Here is a 23,386-nt window from a genome sequence, read left to right as displayed (position 1 = left end):
TACTTTCCAGGAACGCAGCCTGTGGGTTTTTTTTGTTTGTGTTTAACCATTGCAGTAAAAAGAAAAAAAGAACAAGGGGATATTTCCCGTGTGCTCGCTAGGCTGAGAACCTTGGCGTCCACTGGATTGCTTTAAACCAAACTTGATTTAGGCTCATCCCGTTTTCAGTTTTCTGAGTTTTTACAATATCCGAGTGGGAGAAAATTATTCATATACGACAGACTTCATTTTCTGAGAGAGTGATAAAGATGTAGTGAACGTAAAGAATTGCTGCGTTACCAATTAGCCTGCTCACGGGTTATACTTGTACTAAACCTTGTAGTAGCACCGTTCAGTTTTTAACCAGATCACGCACCGTGTTCTACATGCATCAGTATTGCAAATTTTAAGGTATTTGTTGAAGAGCATTATCGACAGCCAACAGAAAAAAAAACCCAACAATCCATACCCTAAGAGCTATATTGAACAATAACCGTTATATGTGGCAGAGGCGGAATGTTAGTTCCAGTGAGCTGTTTTCAGTGGAAAGGGTAGTTGATTACTGTCTACATGAGACGCGTTCCGTAAGGGAAGAAAATGCCTGGAAATCGTGAAAAGCCAACACTTGAAGTTTTCGATTTCTGGCTTTAACAGAGAAGATTTTGATCTTTCATTTACACTACGGCCATCCCAAGTTATTCTCTGAAGTCAGAGGAGGGTTCAGAAACGCTGAATTGCGGTGTGATAGCCCTGCAACCTCAGCCCGTCCTCGCTCTGAGCAAGGCATGATCAGCCAGTGCTTCAGGTTCACATTATTTTATACGATGCCGGTAATTTTCAATATACCTTTCGTAGAGTGAGTCATTAAAACTGAAAAGTAATTTTTAAAATAAATGGGTAAAAAAAAGTCTCTGTCATCCAAATTGCTATTTTCCCCTCTCTGGGAAGGGAACATTTTATGATATCTTTGTCTGTTTGGGGTGGGGGGGAAGCAAATTTTCCTTTTTTCATGAACTAACCTTTCTATAATGGATTTGCAGTTGCTCGATGTGTCTGAAATAAGTTACCTAATGAGATGACGTGTAATTTCACAAAACCGCAGCACAGCCACTTACAGCAAAGTTTTCTATTTCCTTGGTATACCTTTTGTTCATATTACTTTTAATTATGTTCTATATTTATCTGACCTATTTGAACAGGATCCAGAGCTGGTACGGAACATCTGTCGCTGGGTTAGACAAGCTGTTCGGGTCCCTTTCTTTGCCAAGCTGACCCCAAATGTCACCGATATTGTGAATATTGCGATGGCTGCGCAGGAAGGTAACCGGCTCCAGCGCACAAGCTGTGCAGATTTGCTAATTTGCTGGATGGGGGAAAGTAGGGGAGTTGATTGAATAATAACAAATAATAACAGAAACTAACATGAAAATAGTTTATTTGATATATTTAGAATAAGGACGCCGATTAAAGGCTTCCTAATTTTGCCCATGCTTCTAGAATATAGCGATATATGAAGAAAACTATATTAGACTGTTAACAGTAAATCTAATATTTTTGTGTGTGTTTGTCCGCACGCTCCTATTTCTATCATATTTATACATTTATGATACACTGTAAATTCCCCTATTCCTGTGTCTAGTAGTGAAAAACGGTGCGTGTGTGTCCTGAGAAAACAGAAATACACCATTTGAAGGTGTATATGTATATTTTTATTTTTTTCTTTAGAGCTGAAAGTACAACGTGGCAGGAAATCAGTTTGCAAGTAGGTGTGTTAACCCACTGCTTAGAACCGCGGTCATCGCTTCTCTGTTGCGTCTTTCACGTCATCTTGCTCCCCACAACGAGAAACAAGAATACGGGCTGGCTGCGTCAGTGCAGAGCTGGTGTCACCAGCTTGGAGGAGGTGACCCCAGTGCCCGGGGCACCTCCGGGTGTCGAACAGCCACTGTAGCAGGGTCAGTCCCACACAGCTGCAGGGCAGAGATCTGCCTGTCAGCCCCAGGGCTCCCCACATGCCGTCTTCATAGCCCTTACGGCCCTTTCGGCTGATGTGGTCTGCCTTGAAGCTAGCGTTGAATTTATCAGCCCAGCATTGGTCTTAAGGGCGCTCCTGCGCATCCCCTTTCAGTTTGTTGCCTTCTGTCTTCAGCCGTTTATTTGAATTTTTAGTTATTTCACAGTCTCGGTTTTTCTGCTGCATTTTTCTCCTCTCTCGTTCTCATACACATGATTTAACAAAAGGTGGCTGACCTTTTCTTTCACAGGTGGCGCAGATGGTGTTACAGCCACCAACACCGTGTCAGGACTGATGGGACTGAAAGCAGACAGCACACCTTGGCCAGCAGTTGGTGGAGCGCTGAGGACCACATATGGTGGCGTGTCAGGTAGGTGTTGCCCTTTTTGACGCGTGGTACTTCCTTGGAGGCTTTCGAAACATCGGGAGGTCCTTGTAGCGGGCGAGAATATCATGTCTGCAGTCGCACCGAGTCCTTAAAGCTCACTGCTGGTCAATGTTTATAATGGTCATGACAGATGGAACAGATTAAGTGTGAAGGCTCTTGGGTTGCCCTTTCCTTAATGGTAAAGCGCTGCATCAGAATACTGTGATAGGGTCACTGGAGAGGGAAGGAAATCTCCTCTCTCGCGACCTTCGCTTTTCCTCAAATTTTTCATTCTGTCACAATTGTCAGGCCTCACGTTAGACAGAGGCTAATGAAAGGGCATCGCAGGGGGAAATATCAACAATCCAAATGCAGTGTATGTTTCATAGCCCCAACTCCAGCCGTCCTCCCGCCTTCCCACCGAGCGCACCTCTTCCAAGGAGGTTGTTTTCGTCCTCCTCCCGCTGTGGTAAAAACGATAAGACTCTGTTAGGCAAACATATGCCTATTCCCGTAGCCTGTTCCCTGAGATACACATGACTGTCTCACGTAGGCCGTATTTCCAAGTCTTGCTTCACAGTATCATTTTAAAACCGGCAGCCAAACTTTTACCTCCAGTTCAGCGCCTGGGCGCGCTAACGTATTAATCTGTTGACCCTGTGCGCTCTGTTGCTGTGACAACATGAACTTGGCCCTGCAAAGACAATACTGTGAGCTTCTTGACTTCACCGGTATGGAGATTAGTCTCCTTGGTGATAGAGGCAGCAGTAAATAAACATAACAGAAGTAATAGCATCCTCCTGATCGAGTCAAACACTTTTTTCATCGGACCCGTCTCCTACCTCACCCCAAAAACACAATCGGAGGAGACCAGACAGACAAAAAATGCTTCATTTTATGTGGCTGGTGTTATCCTTAGAGAACCGCAAGAAATGTAGCAAAAAGATACCTTTTAAACAAACTTACAAACTTTAATTCAGATTCGTGTATTCAGTGGAAAATTGCCTTATTGCCTTAGATAACTACCTGGAATTTGGAATTTTTTAGAGGACGCTGAAAAGCAAGGAAGAGATAACAATCTGAAAAAATCGTTATGCCTATTGCATAATGATTATTTCACAGTGACAGTCCAATAAGATGTTATATTTTAATATTATGCAAAATGGGAGGAAGAGGGGAACAAGAAGAGAACAGCTACAGCCCATTTCAATTTCTCTAGCCTGCCATGTTGACAGGAAAAGAATAAAGGAGGTCACAGTGGGTGCTGTGCATTAAAAATTAATAAAAGAACTATTGCAGTAGTATTTTATATAAGTAACACCGTTCACATTTTCTCATTTAAGTTGCAATTTCTGAATATTCCTTCCTACCATAAGTCTGTCTAATAAAATCTATAAAATGACTGCATTATGAAAAGTGTGTCTCATATGTCACAAATTTAAAACATGGAGGTAGCGTAAATTCCAGCGGCACCCGGATGCTCAGCTCTGAGGAGGACGTTCCAGCGTTTCTGTGGTTTATGGTTCTGTTATAAGTGGGACCTGAGGAAAAGTTCTTTGTTTCTTTTATTTTTATGCATATGTGTGTGCGTGTAAGAATAAAAATGTAATTTTTTTTCCTGAAGTTTTAGGAAATGTCGTTTTAGGAGGCGCCATTACCAATAACGCAAATCGGGTTATTTGAAAAAATATGAGAACCACTGGAAGTGCTGTCGATTTATTATGTTTTGAAAGAGCGTATTGTTGCAGACAAATATATAAAGGTTTCTTGCTGATAATTGACGTCACGAGGTCTCAGTTCCACGACTCACTGCATACAAGCAAGCCACAGAGCCAATAAAGTCAATAGGCTCCGCAACGCCTCGCAATACTCTTTGCTCAGCGATCGGGGTGTAGCAGTGCAAAAATCTACGAAAGCAGGGACGCGACTTTAAATCAGGAGAGCTAGCACACTTGCGAGAGGACAAAAAACAAATGGGAGAGCGTGTCCTCTTGTCAGAGCAAGGGGCAGGGTGGCCGTGCTTCTGAGGTCTGTTCCCGGCCGTGCCGGGGCTCAGCCGCGCGGCCTGCGGCCAGACACTTGACCTTTCCCTGCTTTGTTTCTCCTGCCTGTGAAATGGCAGGAACTCCGCTTACATGCCTACGGGCTTGTTGGGAAGCGCTCTGTGGTCCTGGCATGAAAGTGGCTTCATAGTGTAAAGTACCGGTTTTCTATTTCGCTTTGCTTAAACTTCGTGTTCTGTTTTATTTTCTGATAGAGTCAGTAAGTGCTTGTTGTTTTTTCAAAGAATTCCTCGTGAGAGAATTAATTTTTTAAGCGAAAGTCAGCGCTATTGCAGAAGCAATAAGCCGGGTCCATTTTCCGTGTGTTTTACCAAAGCACAGCTGGTTTATCACGTTCTCTAGCGTGCAAACCTAGAGCAGGCACCGGCATAGCCAAGCTGCATCTCGCTTTCGGGACTTTTTCCAGTTGCACAGATTTTAGTTCTTTTCTGAACTAGAAACGGTGCTCGCTTGGCACAGATTTTTAGATCACTCTGGGCTTGCTTGTCTTTTCTCCTCTTCTTTTTACCCATAAATCCTCGGAAGCTCTCCCTTCAGTAGCATTGCCTGCTAGCATAGGGGTTGCTTGGGCTGAAAGGGTGGTTTTGCTTCAGAGAGTGAAAAGCAGAAGCTGCTGTGCTCGGGGCCCGCAGCGGCAGCGGGGGCACGATTCCTCCCTTGGTGTCGCGTAGGGCGACGCGCTCTGTCCTCTGCGCTCTGCCGGGGGGGCTGGCAGCGCGGCAAGGCTCTAGTCGCAAGGAAGTCGCCCCTCTCGACGGACAGCCGTTCTTGTATGCTTTATAAATCCGCTGTGTCCACACGTCTCTTCCTACGGTGCGGGTTGCCTTCTCCGGGTGAGTGCAAACTCACTCCACGGAGTTTGATGAAGGTTTCCGCCAAAGAGCAAATAATGAAAGTATGTTAATGCCCTGTCCTAGCAGCAGCCTGACATTTTGACTTACAGTCTTCCCCTGTCCTCCACTCTGTGAAAATGTGCTCCTTCGTGGCCATGTACTGAAGAAAGGTTTTCTGTGGACGGCTTCCCCTTGGCCTCCTCTTTCCTCCTCTTCTCATCTGCCTTCTGCAGCCCTATGCAGGGGGATTGTCATTTGTTTTTCCAGAAAAGAGAGAGACGTTGAAAAGGGAATTTCTTTTTAATTCCTTTTAAATTACTAAATGGCAGGTAGTTTCCTATGGTTTGTCTACAATACATAAAAAATAATTTAAAAAAAAGTCTATGAACATCATGAATGTTAACCTGAGATGTTTAGAGAACAGACTTATGCCTCTGTTTTTTTAAAACGTTTTTTTAAAAAAAATCTTTCAAAGAAGGAGAGACTTAACGAGATTACTTTAAAATCCCCATTTAGCTTTGAGTTGTCACAGCCAGTGTTTTCTTCCCAGCCAGCGCTCGGGCGGTGACCTTCCTGTTTCGATCTAATTTGATCAGCTGAAAATTGCTAAGCTGTAAGAGGCATTGCTGTTTCCTCCTTCCTACCCTCCCGTTTGTTGGGTGGTTTTGACAGGGAAGGATCCCAGTATCCCAGGTGGGTGTTTGACCACCAGACTGTAGGATTAGTCTCTCTCTCCTCGCCTCTTCCCTGCAAATATTGAATTATTAATACAAAGTGAAACAGCTCTCACAGGATACACGCTCATGCTAGCACAGCCCGCGGACCAGCACATGAGCCTGACTTGGGAGAGCCAGGTTTAAATCCCAGGTGTGAGCCTGGGGTCCCAGCTGGGTCCCCTGGATTCCCAGTTTACCCTCCTGTAATCTCTCTGGTTTTTCTCCACCTTCTACCTCTATCCCGGTGCCAGAAAATGCTTGCAGGAAAAATTTCACTTTAATTTTGACAAACTGTTGTTTTCTAGATAAAATTCATTTCTAATTGGCACCGTGGAGCCTCAGCTGAGCCCAAGGGCTGTGGTAGCCCTACGGGTTTCTGTGGCCCCGCTTCGCGAGAGGACATTGTGCTTAGAGGATCCCGGTCTTCATCCATTTTTTATAAGTTTCCAGGAACTGCCCATTACTCAAAAAGTGGAAACGTCCTAATGAAGCCTCCAAAATATGGTTGCAGAAATAAGCCCTTCTGATGGGAGAAGAATACTGAAATTAAGATAAGGCTTCCCAAACTGTATAACTATCACGTATGTTTGCAGGGTTAGAGGCGCAGTTTGACTTTTAGGGGCTTTTAGAATTGACCCAGCTGTGTTTCAGGTTTGAGAATAGAGAATACTTGAGATTTTACCCCAAATTCTTCCTGTACGCATGCAGTGCTGAGTATTTGTTTCTTAAAAAGAAGCTAATGCTGGGGGGAGGTGGATATCCTTATGACGAATAATGACCTCTGGCTCTGAAAGAGATGTTTTGGTCTGTGTAAGTATAAATTATTTTGAAAACGGGTATTTTATAGGTAGTAGAATAAGATACCAGGTTTCCCAGAGAAGTGTTAGTATACTGTCGGCAGGTACACGCTTCCCTAAGATATGTTTCCTTTAAATGTATTTTAAATTTTTTAGAAAATAAAGGTTTTTTCGTGAGCTTTCATACTGTGCTGCTACATTCCAGATGTGTTTTATAAAGCACAGCACATTGCAGCACAATAGGATATCCATTGCAGGCAAAATAGAGCAGAGCTTCTGTTTGAATTTCCATGGTTTTTTGTTCTTTGTCATCTGTTTGTTTCTTTGTTTTTGTCTGGAAGCCGGATCCTTAGGGGATAAATTTATAAAACCATACACTGGACTTAGCAAAAATCTTCGTTTAAAAGCGAGTCTCTCTACGGTGCGCTCGCTAGGTAACCTTTTAATGCTTTGCTGCAAAAATATGGCAGTATTTTGCAGCAGTCGTTCAAACGCCTCGTGTCTCTGTGCTGTTACCGCTGCATCCAGTTACTGCGTTCTGTAGTATTTTGGCGCTGTTTGCACATAGAATAGGTCGTCCAGCACGTTTGCATGTTTTCCACAGCAGGAGAGATGCAGAAAGTTGGGTGTTGTAACTTCCTAGCTGACCACGAGGGACGTCAGAAGGAATATGCCCGGATAGCAGATTCGGTCATTAGATGGGCGAACGTGTAATTGTTGGAAACCAGCAGAGACGGTTCATTTCAGTTACTTTCGAGGTAAGTTAGCGGAGCTGTCTCTTTTTACCAAAAACCCCACTGTCAGACAGCAATTGTGACTTTTAAGGGAACTCTTTGCGGGTGTTACTTCGTTAAATTAAAATGTATACGTTATATGAATAATTGACATTATTAATAGGGGCATATACTCTATAGATTCAACATATAACTCTATATATTCATTATAATTCATACACACAATATATTGAGAGAGGAAAAATGGAAGTTATAATAATATGGGCTGCCTTTTAATTTTATGACACACCATTAAAAGAAAAGTGGGGAAAAAAAAACCCAGAAGCATTCACTTAATCACGGTTCTCTCGGTGACTGTGCAGTGTGGATTTTGGTCAACAGAACCGGATGAAAAGCTGCCCATCACTGGAAACGAAACAAAATGTGTGTATGCATAGGCACTTCTGTTTGGTATAAATATTTACCGAGAGTTAAAGACCATTTACGTTAACATATATTTATAAAACAGCGGGGCTAGGAGTAAAAAACAAATACATGCCGCAGTACAATTTGAATTTTGTTTTATTATTTCCGTTAAGTGTAGCTCAGCTATTAAAAGCCCTTATTTGCATATATTATGTCAGGATTCACAAAGAGTCCTCTGTTTTCCGTGGTGTCCTTGCAGCGGTCTGATTTCTCTTAGCGTTCTGCCGTCACTGGTCTGTGCGGGAGAGATCAGAGCCCTAATAATAGATTTTTGACAGGGAGCTCGCCTGCTACCTGCCCTACACAAATCCTCACTGTTCATGTTTGCTTCATGGCAACAAAGCAGACAGAAGGAAAATGCCAAGCGCTGAGTTTGAGGCACAGCCCTGCCATAGCTTGACATTTCAGCAGAATAGCAGTTTATGAGATGCATAATTTTTCATCTGGGACTCAGCTGCCATTTTCATAGAAGCTTGCAGCTCATCGACTGACTGGAAGTAGGGCAAAGGTTTACGGCATAGATCAAGGTCTACATCCTTCCCATAGCTATTTAAAAATAAGTATTATTCTCCAGATAAGGTCAGAGAACTAAGCATATTTTTCCCACTTTTAATGTTGGGGGGTTTTTTTAGCCAATTTCTTTCCCAGAAAGAAAACGCTTTGCACTTTTAGCACAGGTGCCGTTTGTAGTTGATTAAAAATGATCATAATTGATTTCATTCACCAAAAGATTAAACGAGTCCTGGAAAAAGAATGGAGCATGAGTCTTTGCACACCGCATTTGAACAAAGCTGTGTTTTCTTCCCCTCTTACTTTGAAAAAAGCTCATTCCGAGCTTGAAATGACTGAAAAGTCTTTACTCTTGAAGTGTAATTGGTTTGTGTTTTATTATTGTTACAGATTGAATTTAAATTTCCACATTCACGCGCATGTACTCGGGAAACAAATGCAGCGTAGGTACATGTGAGCGAGTGTTTAATTTAGAATTATACATCTCTGTGAGCCTCAGTAACAGTTCACCATGTCACAGCCTCATATAGAACAATGGTACAGTACATTGGATTAATTAAAGAAGCCTTGCAGAGAACTGAATTCTCAGTATGTCAAGATTTCAATTTTATGTTAAATATTTTCTAAAGGCCAGACCCTTAAATCTCAGGGGCTGTACCAAGCAGTGAGCTGTGAATTTAACCATAGGCTAACTGCTAATGATAAGGAAAAGAGTCCAAGTTGAGGCAGCTGTAATACAGTCATTGGATTAGGCTATCAATCACGCGGTTCCCTGAGGAACAGGCAAAGACGACAAAACAGTGAAAAGGGAAATTAGGAAGGGAGGGCATGACTAGAATGAGATTCTTCACCAAATGTATCTGTTAGTTGGCTGAATCCCCCAAGCATCAGACAGAAACGTCCAGCGTTGCTCTTAGACTAAAAGCCAAGTGTTTGTTCCAAACTCCTAGAAAACCATCAAATCATCGTTAACTGTTACTGGTCTGTGCAGGGTTTTAGAAATGCGGTCGGCTGTATTCTCCTCCTGTAATTAGATTAGTCTCTAAACTAGTGTTGTTGAACACTCAGGATTTACTGTTTACATCAAAGCTCATATTGAATACGGCCAGCTGAAATAATTCATTTCCCAGATGAGCGGGTTTTTCTAATAAACAGATAACCGCTACGCGATCGGGTCTTACCGATGGCTACCAAAGGCGAATGTCAGAAGGTGACTCAGATCAAATCGTAAATTCTGCTTGGACGTAATATGGTAAAAATAGGAGAGGATGACTGTGGCCTGGCTTGCCGAAGCCCGGGTGAAAGAGCGCGTGGTTTTAATCTGGGTGCAGGTAGATAACGTGGGAAATCGGTTCGTGCGACAGCATAGATAAACGTGATGGAATAAGGAGCGCTCTTATAGTTAGCAACTTTAGAGGCGTAGTCTGATTAACAAAGAATGGAAATGAATAGAGAAAGTAAACCAGGAGTCAAAGCTTGTTAAAGCAGGCTGGTGGGGCGGGGTCTGGTATTTAAGGTCGGTTACGGTAATGGGCAGAGGTGAATGCAAACTATGACCTGCTGAGGAGGCGTCAGTCAGTCAGGAACAGAAAATTTCTCCTTCCGGTAATATCAGCAAGAATGAGCCCGTTGGTGTTGCCGTTGCCAGCACGAGTTGATTGTCTTCCGTGTCCGTCAGGTCTAGGGGAGAAGGTGTTTCTTTCTCTCACGATCACCTCTTCCAATTTCAAGCAAACGCTCCCAAAAAAAGGTCTCGGAATTTTTTTTGTGTCATATCTTCTGGAGATTATCTTCTTGAAAACTGATCTATTTCTATCATAAAAAAGTTAGTACAATTCATTTTGGAAGTCATTTAAATATAACCGCCTTAAGTATCTTATGAATTATTTATTTGAAAAATACTTGGCATTTAAGTACTTTTCAGTTTATTCTAACACAGGAATTAAAATACTATCAAGAATTTCAAGTAGACATTAATTAAAATAATAAAAAATTGAGAAGAGCCCTGGTGAAGTCTACTGCTAGGTTTGTTTCCCATTAAGTCTCAGCGGCTCTCTCGGTCTGATCTTGCTCACCTTTCTCGCCGGATAATCACGGTGAAGTCAAAATGTCTTTTGACTTGCGAGTGCAGCTTCAGCGAGGGCTAGAGACTGCGGTGGCATGCAGCATAACTCTCCAGCCTTTCATACATCTGAAAGGCTACTACTCACTACAAGAGTGCGGCTAAGCTGGGAGAATCGCATGCCTTAGGGTAGCCCAGCGGCTGCTCGGTGGCCGGTGGAAGGGTCATGCCTCGCTGACTGGTCTCCAGCAATCACGCAAGTTAGAGCTGGGCCTAGCTTTCTGCTCTCGGTGTTGGAGGCAGCGCAGAAGTATGTGTTGTACAGAGGCACTGGTTCTGCGGTCGAGGCTGGAGCACAAGGATGGTCATTTCAGGTGGTAGCGTTTGAGTTGGCCTGGAAGGCTGCAGAGCTTTGTTGCAGTGTTACGGGCATGCTGGTTTCAAACCTGAGTAGAGGTTGTGAGAGTTTAGGGAGCTTCAGTATAGGAGGCAGAGGAAAGACCTGACGAAGGAAATAGGGTCCAAATTCATGTGAATACACGTCAGTGTTTCAGCCTCCCTGCTGTTGATCACGCAGGGCCCATAACTGTCTTTTCTGCTGACTTGTTATTCCGTACCCGAATCAACAGCAGGGTTTGCGATACAGGTGGTACTTGAGAGTGATCAATGAGGCAACCGTCTTCTGTGGAAATTATAAACTGTGCCTGTCACTCACAGAGCAGAAGTCCTCATTGTAATTCCTCAAAAAAAAAACCCCAAACAAACCAGGAATCTGGCAGAGTTTGTAAACAATTCTGATTAAGAGTTGTACCAGCGGAGGTTAAAACCCCTGAGTACTGACCTATGTGTCTTAAGCATGTTCATTTTTTTTCCATATCTTACTTTGCATATTGATTTGCTCTAGTCACCAAGTGGCATATACTGGTTGTAGAGCCCATCTGTATTCAGTGGAGGACATATTCTCATCTTACCTGAAGAATAAACATGGTTTTACATTTACACACACGCACAAAAAAAAAAAAGGAAATTACAATACATTTAACATCAGAACATGAGCTAACAAATAAATAGAAAAATGTCTTCTTTTTTAACATGTGTTCGGATGGAGCTTTCTCCTCTTCTTCCTTCTCTCTGTGGGACAGCTGTGCTTGCAGGGTAGGCCAACTGGCTACTGTCTTCCGCCGTCAGTCTGGGGGTACTACCACTGCTGACCGTACACCCCAACTGCTGTACCGCGCGCCAGCTCCTCCACCTGGTTCAGCAGCTTCGGTCGCCTCGGCGGCTTAGGCATCCGCGTGAGGATGCTGGGGCTCCCACCGTTCTCGCTGCCTTCACTGGATCGATGTCGTATAGAAATGGGTCGGGAGGTGGCTTGAAGAGAAGGTTTCACGGCTCCATGAAACCGTCCTTGCTGAGGTCAGTCCAGCTGCAGGATATTTTGACAATCAGAAATGAGGGTTTAGGAAAAAAAAAAAAAAAAGAAAGAAATAATCCTTGGAACAGCTTTAAACCCAGGGCATTGTTTTACATCCATCAGCACCGAAAGGACAGACATACAGTTATTGCTGCTGTCCCGCTTCCATGCAGGAGAAGCCTTTGAAGGTTCCATCGCTGGTTAGCTATGATTTATGAACTCACCACAGCGAATACATCTTTATTCACCTAAATCCTGCTAACATTCTGTATTTTTTAGTATGCTGCTTGAATGATGAATAAATCCTAATGCCAACTTCACACATAAAATACAGGATGCAAAATATAGCAGATTTGTTTAACTGGGTAGATCCTGGGTTTGTATTTCACTGGGCGTCACATCATCCCTGATGAGTTATTGCCAAAAGCATTTATAAAAGTATTTCACAACCAACAGAACATTTTTATTTTTTTTTACCTTTCAAAAGAATGCAACTAATATATAGTAGCCAGCTAAAGGATCTGCATTTTAACGTGTCTTTTCATGCAAGGACGCCATTCTATAGAACGAGCCACACAGATACCCTGCTCGCACACAGGTTATACAAAGGCGTCCTACGAAATCTGTTAGGAAACCTGCTGTAGTAATTCAGTTTTCCAATTTGGGATCAATTTGCAATTTCTGCATTGCCAGGTAATGGCAAATGTCTCCCCTGTTAATGTGCACTGTATAACCACCTTCACCAAGCCCCGTTTAAATCCCAAAAGACACTCATAGTCAGGGATTGAGCCACTATTGTTCGGGTTAAGTGAGAGCGGAGCAAGAACTGCCGAGCGCCGTGTCCTACTGTTTCCCAATGAGAAATCCATTGCGCGGCCGTGGCAGCTATGCAGAGAGGGTGTGTTTAACGACGTGAGATCTGTCCATAAAATGCACGGTACCCACCTGACCCAGCACTGAGGTAAGGCTGGTGCTGTGAAGAGCTTTGTTACAGGCAGCTCAAGACGAGGAGAGAGCTGTGGGGTTTGTTGCAAGCAGGCGCGCCAGCGAAGACATGGGTACCTGTGTTACGGTTGCGTCGGGCCACGTTTCGTTGCCCTGTCGAGTGATCTGTTGGTTTTCAAAAGCGTCTATGATTACTCCAGTCCACGTTTTGGCTGGGCTGAGCTTATCTTACTCCCTGTCAGTTATTGCTGTGCTTACACCGTTAATGCCACGTCAGCTGCCTGCCTATTGAGTACGCCAGCTTTGGCAGTGTTTTCACCCATTTTTGGATATATGCCCACTCAAGAGCTGCTTAGATTTTAGTAGGGACTACTCAGAGAAATCTTCTCCTTCTAGGCCCTGCTAAATTCCGTGCATCAGGAGCACTTGCAGAGAAGGTGTTGCCAGACAAGGCTTTTAAGAATCGGTTGCTTTTTCTTATAAATTGAGCGGTTTCTTCAGAACTTACCGAAGGTGGGATTTGAAGAATTCAGACCTCTAAGGAGGCTCTGATGGCAACTCATTTTCCCTAAGAAAGATTTTGAAAACGCCTGCTGTGTGGCACACTCTGGTTTATTGAAATAGCGAAGAGGTTGCTTGCGGCTTCATCGTTCATAAAAACACGTTAGAGCATCAGTCCATGGGAGGTATCCAGAGAGGGGGTAGACCCTGGCAGAGGCAGGGAAGTCACCCCAAGTCTTGCTCCATCATGTTGAGGAGCATTTTAGGAAGGAGCTCCCTCCTGCTGGGGACTGGATTGGATTGGATTTCTTTCCAGTCTTTATTTTTCTTTTCTTTCAGGCTCGCTATCAGCTCTGAGGTCGTCCTCAGCTTACCATTAAAGTCAGATAGTGTGGGGTGGTAGAAGGGTCTTCAAAAATAAAAGAAGATTATCAATCTCTTACAATCTCTTTTCCAAAATCGGGCTTTTTCCAAAGCCGTCTCCAATGTCCTTTCCTATTTCTCTCTGTTTCTCATAAATGACAGTCACTGAGCCAAAGGTTTGCCGGGCAGAGAAGGCAGGCTCTCTTCTGCCTGCGCTACCTGCATTGCCTTCCTGAGCTCCCGTTCCTACCAGGGCACCTCTGTGTCTGAGAGCCCTTCCAGGCTGTCCCCGAAGAGGCCGAGGGCTTGCTAAGGTCCAGCTGGTGACAGGCACGTGCTGTCGGGGGTCTCACGGGCAGCTGTGGCACCCCACGGACACGCTGACCAAGTGCAGCCAAGGGTTATCCCGCCGAACTTCAGGCACTTCCCTAGGAGGCTGTTAAGCTTCTGCCTCATCACTGTAAGGAGACGGGAATTCTCAGAGGTGGGTTCCTTTCTCGCTCCGTTGGCTGCATCAGAAATTTGAGGTTAGTATATTCCTAGTTTAGGTACCTCTGTCAAATGCCTCAGGTGGGGTGTGTGCCTACGTTTTGCGATGAAATTCCGGTGGTTAGGCAAGGAAATGATTCTTTTTTTTTTTTTTTTTTCTGGTGCAGGTATAGACTTCTTTTTTGGAAACACAGATGTATTTGATTTTAGCCCATTCCATTTTCTAATCTGATGTCACAGGAGAAAGTGATATTTGTATGCTTGACATTAAAGTATCTTCCAATCAATTAATGTAAAGCATCTGGTGTTTTTCTGTATTTTAATAAGCCCTAATAACAGCATTGCAATCCCTTAATGCTGTTTCTCATATTCTTGTTACAGTAGGTGTATGGCACACATTCTCCGGTTTAAAAAAGCTCAAAACAAATTTCGGGAATTTAATCTCACTGTTAGAAAAAGGATCACAGCAGCTGCTATAGTATTTTGTATTTAAACTAGTTTTTGTAGAGACTCGTGACATGCTCCCTGGGAGCTAAATATTGACAAGCATGCTCTGGCAAGCAAGATCAAGCTTGGTGAGTTAACACAGCTCAAGTCTCTGCATTGACACTGTAACCCAAGTCTGAAAACTATTATCCTACTCCATTTATTTTGGCTTTATAGGCGATACTGTCCACTTGAATTAGGGATTTCTACTGTATTTTTAATACTGTAACTGTGGATTCATATTTGATTTAGGAGCACAATACGTGCGAGGTTGCTTGTACATTTGTGTTTGACGGCGTCTTCGGTAACGTGTTGTGAATAGAATCACAAATGACAGCATAAAACCTTCCTGACTTCAAACCTTCAAAACAGAAGTAAACGTTCAGTGTAAAGTAGTTTAAAAATCACATTTATCTTTTATGCTGTAGAACACACCATGTTCTAAAACTGTGTGCCTGTGAAAGCTGTTGATCAAAAGTGAAGCCTGGACATGTATTCATTGTGGGATATAATTTAGGAGATTAATTTTCATTTGTGTCCTGTAAGTTAAAAGAAAAACCCACGTTTTCTTCTAACTGTGAGTGCACCATGTTCATAATGCTTATAGTTTACTTTCTGAATTTCTGAATAAAGAACTTAAGCCTCTTTGGGCTTCTAGTAAATTTGGCATATACACTAAACTGATTACCAGATGCATTGTGCAACATATGGCATTGTACAGTCTTTGTGTGCTTCATAGTATTTTCTTAAATTACCAGCATTTGTTTTGATTCCAAAAATGCACTTGTCTCGGCTCTCTAGCGCTTTGGACTTAAATGCTGGCTTTTCAGTGCTGAACAGATGTGTTAGAGTTTCACATGGAACATTTACGCTTTTGTGAGTCTTCCTCTTTGAGCTTTCCATACACAGTATTATGTCAGCGATAGCTCATGCAAATGGGATCTCTTCGTTTTCATGTGTACATTGATTGCTTAAAATAACCTTCAGAATTCCTAATAGTTCTGCGTGACCAAGAAGAACAAGGAAGCAACCCACTTTTGCCCAAAGACACTGCCCCTAGCGCGAGTCAATCCTTTCAGATATGTTTTATTTTCGATTAGAGAAGAACAGGAAGGAAGAAACACGTCATTCCTTTATGGGTGGCAGCAACAGTCGACAGTCCTGTATGCTCTGCGAGCAGCCGTATGCCCATGCTTCAGGCCGTGGCTTGAGTGGGCATAAAAGTTCATCGTGAAAATGCACGGGATAAGGTGCCCAGGACATCAGCATGTAAGTTGCTTCTAAGGGGAGACTGCTTGAGTTGATTTAAAAAGCATCCCTCGAAAAAGGAATCCTTTAAATGAGCAAGGGTTTTGGAGGAAAGGGCAGCATGACATCCTGGGCCGAGGGCCGAGGGGGTTGTGACCAGGAGGGCTGGCTGCTGCCCCTTCTGCCCGGGTGGAACTCCTCTCCTCACACCCAGATTTCCAGGCCTCCCTTTGCACCCTTTCTCTTCTGTGAGATAAAAATATTATACCTTTGTATAGCATTTGGATATCGTCTCCGCGAAGGGATTGTGCAAGTGCCAAATATTGCTGGTAGGTGTTTAGCAGCAGCGGCGTGTGTTCTGCTCGGTATTTTAAAATCAAGGCACACTTTGTGGGCCCCTGGCTTCCTGTTAATTGGCCTTTACTTTGATCACCGAAGACCAGTGAATGCAGTTTAGGAGTTGTGTTGCTATCATTTTTCTTCAGTGGAAGCCGAGGGGATGAGTAAGTACATAAATTAAGTCCCTTACCCTCTGAGCTGCCCTCATTGGATAACAATTAAAATGATCTGACAGAGCAATGCGCTAAATTCCCTCGCATCCCCTTACATTGCTCTGAATACATCAAACAAATGAGTGTTTAGGCCTATTAATGCTGTTCTTTTTTTATTAATGCAAAAAGCGGAGTAATGATACAGGTGTGTAATTTCATCTCGAAACCAGCGTTGAGTTGTGGGGCTGGTCACAAGCAGGACTGATACAACCACGTTTTAATTTCCAACCCTCGATAATATATCCAGAGCTAGTAAAGGCCTCCGCAAATAAGGTTGGTGCTTCCTTTATGCCACAGATAGTTTACACAGCACGGACATGCTATTATTTTGGTTTCCATTGAGGCATTAACTCTTCAGCTTCCTGTACGCTCTCAGCTAAAGAAATGGCATGAAACTTCCTGTAATTGTGAAGGTTATTAAAAAGAGCAGAAACAAAAGCCTTTCTTTAAAATTGTCATCCAAGGTCTCGGCTAAAGCCAAGGTATCAAGTCTCTGTTGGAGTGGGGGAGTCTTTTTATTTTATGGAGAATGAAGTATTGTCATGCAAATCTCATTACGAAAATACCGAAGCGCAAGGAACAAAATATTTAGAAAAGTGTGTGCCTAGTTATAAAACCGTAATTAGAAGAAAGTGTTCTTGTGTAACGAGCACTGCACGCCTGTCATGCAGTGTTTTAATGTCTGCGGTAGTTATTAGCCGAGTATTTCCATTATTACCATTCTGTGAGCAACTGCCATTCTTGAAACTGATTGATGTTTAGGAATAAAGCACTTTTATTACATGTTGCCAGCTTCTGAGGGCCAATCTTATAACCTACCGTGCCTTCAAAGGAGTGATGATACCTCCTCTTTCTGGAACTAATCACATCTGAAGAAAGTGAAAGGGTGAAAACATTATTTTTTATTTTTTTTTTCTGGAGAACTTTCATTGCGTTTTACACTATTCTGCTACAAAATGATTATAGTGTTTTATCTGCCAAAGGTGACACTAGGGGAAGATAACTTTACAGGAAGAGAGATGTTTGAATATAGGCAACTAGCACTGTGCAGCGGCTTGGCTCGAGGCGGTGAATTTATTTGTGGGTTGATGAAACTGTGGTCTCAATTTTTCATTGTCTGGGTGCAAAAGAGGCTCCTGACAGGGTGAGCTGCTTGCAAAGCCTTCGGTAACATTTCATTAGTTTAATTTGTGAGTTTGTGCTTTGCCCAGACCAGCACACAGATCTGCAATTTCAGGGAAGAAAAAGTGCAAGAAAAAGAAAAGAGAACCCCCCGCCAAGCGTTTATCTTCTTAAGGCCACGCTGTCTTGCTAGGGCCTAGGAAATCTCTAATCATGCTCTGAGAGTTTTTCAAAGGAGGAAAGCTGTAAGAAAACATTGCAGGCAAAGTTAGCGGTAAATATTGCTCAGAGGGGACTCGTAGTTTGTGGAGTTTTTGTGCATATTTTGTGCGTTATTTAATCTTCTTCATCCTCATCCTGCCTCTGTCCCTTAGAGACTGATCTATAGCAGCATAGTGCCCTTCGGCTCCAGCAGGAGCTGCTAGAGGTTGGGGGCTTCTAGTGCTTTCCTCCCAGAATAAGGCAGAGAAAGAAACTGATGCTGGTTTAACACTGGCAAATAACATAACGTCCGAGCTCAGCTCGTAGGAGCAAGTTCAGATGCTGGCACTAATCTAAACGCGCCAACATGAAGCTCTCAACGACTAGATTTGTCCTTTAGACGCTGCCTAAAGTCGGAAAGCTTCTGCTCCAAAGGTCCTTCAGGTTCTGTATTAAAATAAATAAGGCAAGTCTTGGGAGCTGAAGAATCCTCCCAAGAAACTATTTGCAGCAGGATGGAGTGGGAACTCAGCTGTTCCCTCCTAACTCATAATTTGATCCCCAGATTATAACTGGTCCTGCAAAAATCACATCCCTTCCAGCCTTTGCTTTCGTTCACATGAGTCTCTGTCTGCCCAGATCACTCCACAACTGCAAAGCGAAATTGTCGAAAGCCCCCATACGTTGCTTCTTTTCCCATCCCTACCCCGGTAGCAGCAGCTTGCCTTCCAAATACCTCAGCAGACTCCGGCGTGGCCCTTCTTCTTTCCAAATGATGACACGGCCCACCACCTTACAGACACGTGCAGATCCCCATGAACAGGCAAGGTAGGTAGTTTCCATTTATTGCTGGGAGGAAAAAAAGTGTCAGATAACTTCCTACTCATCCTATGGCAAGGAGATGAGTAGGGCTGTGTGCTTCAACTGCCTTAGGTATAGCTATCGGTTCTCCTACTCCTGGTTGTGTGAGCCTTGAGAAACGGGAAGTGTTGAAATAAATGGCTATGATACACATAGTGTTGAAATAAACATTTATTTTAACACATTGTATGTGATGAGCCATTTATTTTAACACTTTTCACTTGAAGTGTTGAAATAACAGGTTTTATCAGGGGACGTGTCATCTACTGTTTTATGTATATGTGAATATGGAAATACATCTACTGAGTGTGCGTGTGTATATGTGCTCACACAGATCATATGGATATGTAATAATAATATGGTAGATGTGTGCGTAGCCACACGTTATTGCACAGGCAAATACAGTGTTTCCTGCTGAAACGGAGTCGTTTGCTTCACAAAAATTTTGTGTTCATGCCGTTGTATTTTTAATATATTTTATGTATCTATAAATAGATCTAAATATAGCCGTACATAAAATTGTGTATTACTAGGTAGTAGCAACCGGATGAGATAGATAACATAAAGAGATAGAATAAAATAGATAAACCTTAAAATAGGATAAGAGTGATACTGAGTTGTGTAAGGGGAGAAGGAAACACTTTGTCTGAGCTTTGGACATACGTAGATCTGGTTTCTTTAGTTTGCTGTACTTTCATAAGCTCTGCTTCCCTTTCTGTAACGGGCTTCTTAGACAAGTGGCTGTTGAACAGTACAAGGTCTGCTTCAGGTTTTGTAAATAACCTGAAAAGTCATTGTACTGCATTTTTCAGTAATGTTTTTATTTTTAAATACACTGTAGGAGCCTGGGCGCCCTGCTCAGCAGCCAGCCACCGCTCTTCAGTGTGTCCTTAGATATACTATTGCCTTTGTATGGTTAGAATTATGTGTGCGCTTGAGCACAGACACGGGCACGTAGACGCACACGCACGTCCCGCTTCCTCGCGCCGGGGTCGTGTTGACCATGGTAGTTGTTGTTGTTAAGGAGGTTAAAACCAGCTAAAGCAAAGGTAGCGCTGCCGCTGAGGCTGACAGGGGCAAGGCTGCCTTTGAACAAACCCGTAAGCTTCTGGGTAAATAGCCACAAACACTTCTACTAGAGTTTGAGTTAAGCACATCTGTCTCTGCACCGAAATAAATGGGCAGCAAGACCTACCGTGTGTTGAAGTGAAGCACTCGCCTCGTTCGGAGGGAAGGATTGCCCAGCAAAATTTGGCAGGAGCTCGTTTGTCCCTCTGCGATGGCTCCAACTGTCTTGGCTGGTAACTGTGGGCGGTATTTCTTAGTTGGGCTGTCCCTTGGCTTTTATGCTGCTTTAAGTTGCTGGCTAAACCGCAACACACGTCTTTTTCCTTGTGTTATGTTGGGAGCCAACCAAAACCCACGTAAAGCACGGTGTGGGACGATCTCCAGCTTCAAGTCAAACCAACGTAGAAAGCACGAATGAAATTAAATAATGAGCATCTGATAAACTGCAACAGAAAATGCTTTGCTAGGTTTCATGCAGATGACCAGAAGTATCGATTTTTAGTGGATCTGTAGTGCCAGAGCAGGGGCACAGGCTGCCCAGGGAGGCTGTGGGGTCCCTTCCCTGGAGACATTCACCCCCCGCCTGGACGCGGCCCTGTGCCCCTGCTCTGGGGGTGCCTGCTCCAGCGGGGGGTGGGACGGGGTGAGCTCCAGAGGGCCCTGCCAACCCCCGCCAGGCTGGGATTCTGGGATTCTAGTTTTCAGTGAGAGAATGGCTTTGTTAGAAAAAGTTTAACCAACTCTTGCAGCAACCGCAAAAGAATTTTCAGCTGTCCTCTTCATTTTTCCTACTGAAGTTCAATAAGAGTGAAAATTCCCCCACGTCTTCCTGGATAAATAATATTTACAGATAAGAAAAATTTACTTTTCCCCCCTCTCTCTTTCCCTGATTCTAACCTTTTTAATTGAGAGAAGTCTCTGATGACTGCTAAACATTTATTGGATGAGAACTCTGGTGATTTTATGAACTTTCAGCTGAAAGAGCAGAAGTAATCATTAGTATCCATTCAAAAATGGTAAAAATAAATCCTAAAAAGGACACCGATTTTTCTGCGCTTTTATGAAAACGCCACCATTTTTTTCTATTTGGGTACAATTTTCTTTTTTTAAGGAAACATGAAGCAAAATGATTGCTTCTTTTTTCCAGTCAGAGGTTGGACTCAAACCCATAGGTATCCCAAACAGGATCAAATGAGAAGTAAGCTTTGAAATAAAAAGGAAGGGGGAAAAAATTATCAGTGAAACGATTAACACACCATCAGTTTGTCAGCCCTGAATGTCACAGATAGTCATGATACGCTAACCAAAATGAGTAGAACGCGGTCGGCGGGTTTCAAGAGCCAAAGAAGGCAAAGTGAGATAGAAATTGTTTCAAGTCTGCAGAATCATTAACTTGAGAATGAAGTGTTGGGGTGAAGTCCTGGCTTCACTGTAGTCAGCAGAACCCTGGCCATTGATTTGGTAGTGTTGGCGCATCACCCTTCACAAATTATCAGTAAAATGAAGCACTAGGTAGCCGTTGCTTTGAAGACGTCGGCTAACTGTTGTAGAGACATCCCCTAAAACGAATATTCCCTCGAATGCTCCATTTGGTAAATGAATAATTAAAAGTTTCCGTTGGAAATAGCCAGAGCCTGAGGAAACAGCACATCATTAGTAGTGATTTGGGCAAATGGCTGTTAATGCGTGAGTAGCAATGGACTGAAGGACTGACCAGGCTGTGAAATAGGTAGGGAGCAGTGGAGAGAGTCTGCTCTGGATCCTGAGGAGTGTTGGGCTGTGCACCACTAAAGCTGTGGCAAGGACCATCCTGAACTTGCTCTTTGGGCGCTTCCTGTGTTTTTTAGCGCGCCGAATATCGTGTGTCCCGTCTGGGGACCTCGTAACAGCTGTGGATACTCTTTCTCTCTAAACATGTCTATTCATTGGGGTTTCTTCTGCATATAAATGCATTCTCTGGCCATTTTGAAGGATGTGCCTGCTACGCTGTTTCATTAAACTGCCGCGTTATCGGGTAATTGTTTAAACATAATGCCATAGCACTATCAAAAGGAAAGGTGAACTAATGGCATTTGCAAATGTCAGGGATTATCTTAACACTTTTATTATAGTTTATAAAAAGTAGGTTCAGGGCATTCCATGGCAATTATTTCCACAGAAATTGGTTATTTAAATAAATTGCTAATTATCTGGATATGACAGTATTGAAAACCCTGCTAATGAGTTATTTGATAAGTGTAGCCTATGGTGGCCACCTACAGGTGGGAGAGAGAAAGAACATATAGAATAATTGCAGTCAGGAGGAGTGCCATGCAAAAGAAGTGTGTATAACCTGCGCATTTCCCTGGACCGTTTGCAAATGCAGATTTTATATATAGACACACACATACACAGTACTTTGATGACCAGGGCTAGGCAGCATAGACATTATGCAGAAAATGTCGCAGCAAAGAATTATGTTTTCTGTTTCTTTTCTGTTCCCCAAACTTTCTTACCGAGTTACTTCCTGCAGCATTGGATTGATCGTCTACTCTTGGGTTGAACATCTGGAATGCCTGAACTTCCCCAGACCAGTTCCCTTGTGTAAAGCTTTTTCACCCAAGACTGGTATTTGCTGTCACTGGCTTCTTTTGGAATTAGCTTTATGAATTTTAACAGTCAGGGAGCTAACAATGTCAGCTGTCTTCCGAGAATGTATTTACAGAGGGATGGAGGGTGATGTTGCTTAGATTTTGGGGTTTTATTCTTTTAGCAGCAGGGACGTTATCAGTAATTTATTAATCAAGAATAATGTATCGGCTAATTTTTCTTTGTAATATTTAGGCTCTGTGGTTTAAATCTGATATTAAATTTGTAAAGAAGAACAGCAGTGTAATATAATATAATGCAAATTAAAAATTAATTTTACTTTACAATGCACAGAATGGGGAGAATTATGACCCAAAATCATTTTTATTCCATCTAGTAACCATAGATACAAAAATTTGCTTTTAAGTCATCCACTAACCCAAGGTACGAGAGTTTGCTTTCCTTTTCCATCTGTTTCTTTTGTGGATAGAGGGTTTGATAAAGACCACTCAGACTGGTTCAAGATTCAGGCTCAGTATTATCCGTCTCAGTTGATTCACCTCAGTTCTGTTGGCTGTTTTTGAATGGACCTGGATCATCTTTACCTAAAGGCCCGTTTAGAGCTGCTGCAATTATGTGTTAAAGTCTTCAGACTACCACGTTGGTGCAATATGTTGCAAGTGAGAATGTAGCCCAGTATTCAGGGCTTCCAAGACTGATTTTTTTCCCTATCGGTGGATCTCTGGCATCAAGAAGATCTGAATTGTTTCTGCAGGGAACGTCCAAAGCTCCTGGGTTGCTTGAAGCTTAACGCCAGGCTTCTCCTTGAAGAAGGCATTAAGTTTGGCTCTCAAGCCTCGATCTAGTGAACATTTTTGGTGCTTGACAGGATCGAGTCCTCTGGGGACCCCACGGACTTACAATCTCGTAATACAACATAAGTCTTCTGGCATTGGTAAAGGGCTTTTTACTTCCTAAGAAAAAATAAACAATCAAACAAGTAAGTAGGTATAATACCTCTCATCAGAT

General features: G+C 43.0%; 1 protein-coding gene across 2 annotated transcripts in view; it reads left to right on the top strand.

Annotated features, from left to right (window-relative positions):
• The window catches only part of DPYD (dihydropyrimidine dehydrogenase), a 368,439-nt gene that overhangs the window by 271,137 nt on the left and 73,916 nt on the right, over window positions 1-23,386 (top strand). For both annotated transcript variants that reach the window (XM_064455561.1, XM_064455562.1), the window contains 2 exons: window positions 1,179-1,299; window positions 2,244-2,363. In XM_064455561.1, the coding sequence (XP_064311631.1) occupies window positions 1,179-1,299; window positions 2,244-2,363 (241 nt within the window). The remainder of the gene's footprint in view (window positions 1-1,178; window positions 1,300-2,243; window positions 2,364-23,386) is intronic.

This window comes from Phalacrocorax carbo, chromosome 6 (genome assembly GCF_963921805.1).
Source record: "Phalacrocorax carbo chromosome 6, bPhaCar2.1, whole genome shotgun sequence".
Classification (NCBI taxonomy): Eukaryota; Metazoa; Chordata; class Aves; order Suliformes; family Phalacrocoracidae; genus Phalacrocorax; species Phalacrocorax carbo.
This window is presented reverse-complemented; position numbering and strand designations above follow the sequence as displayed.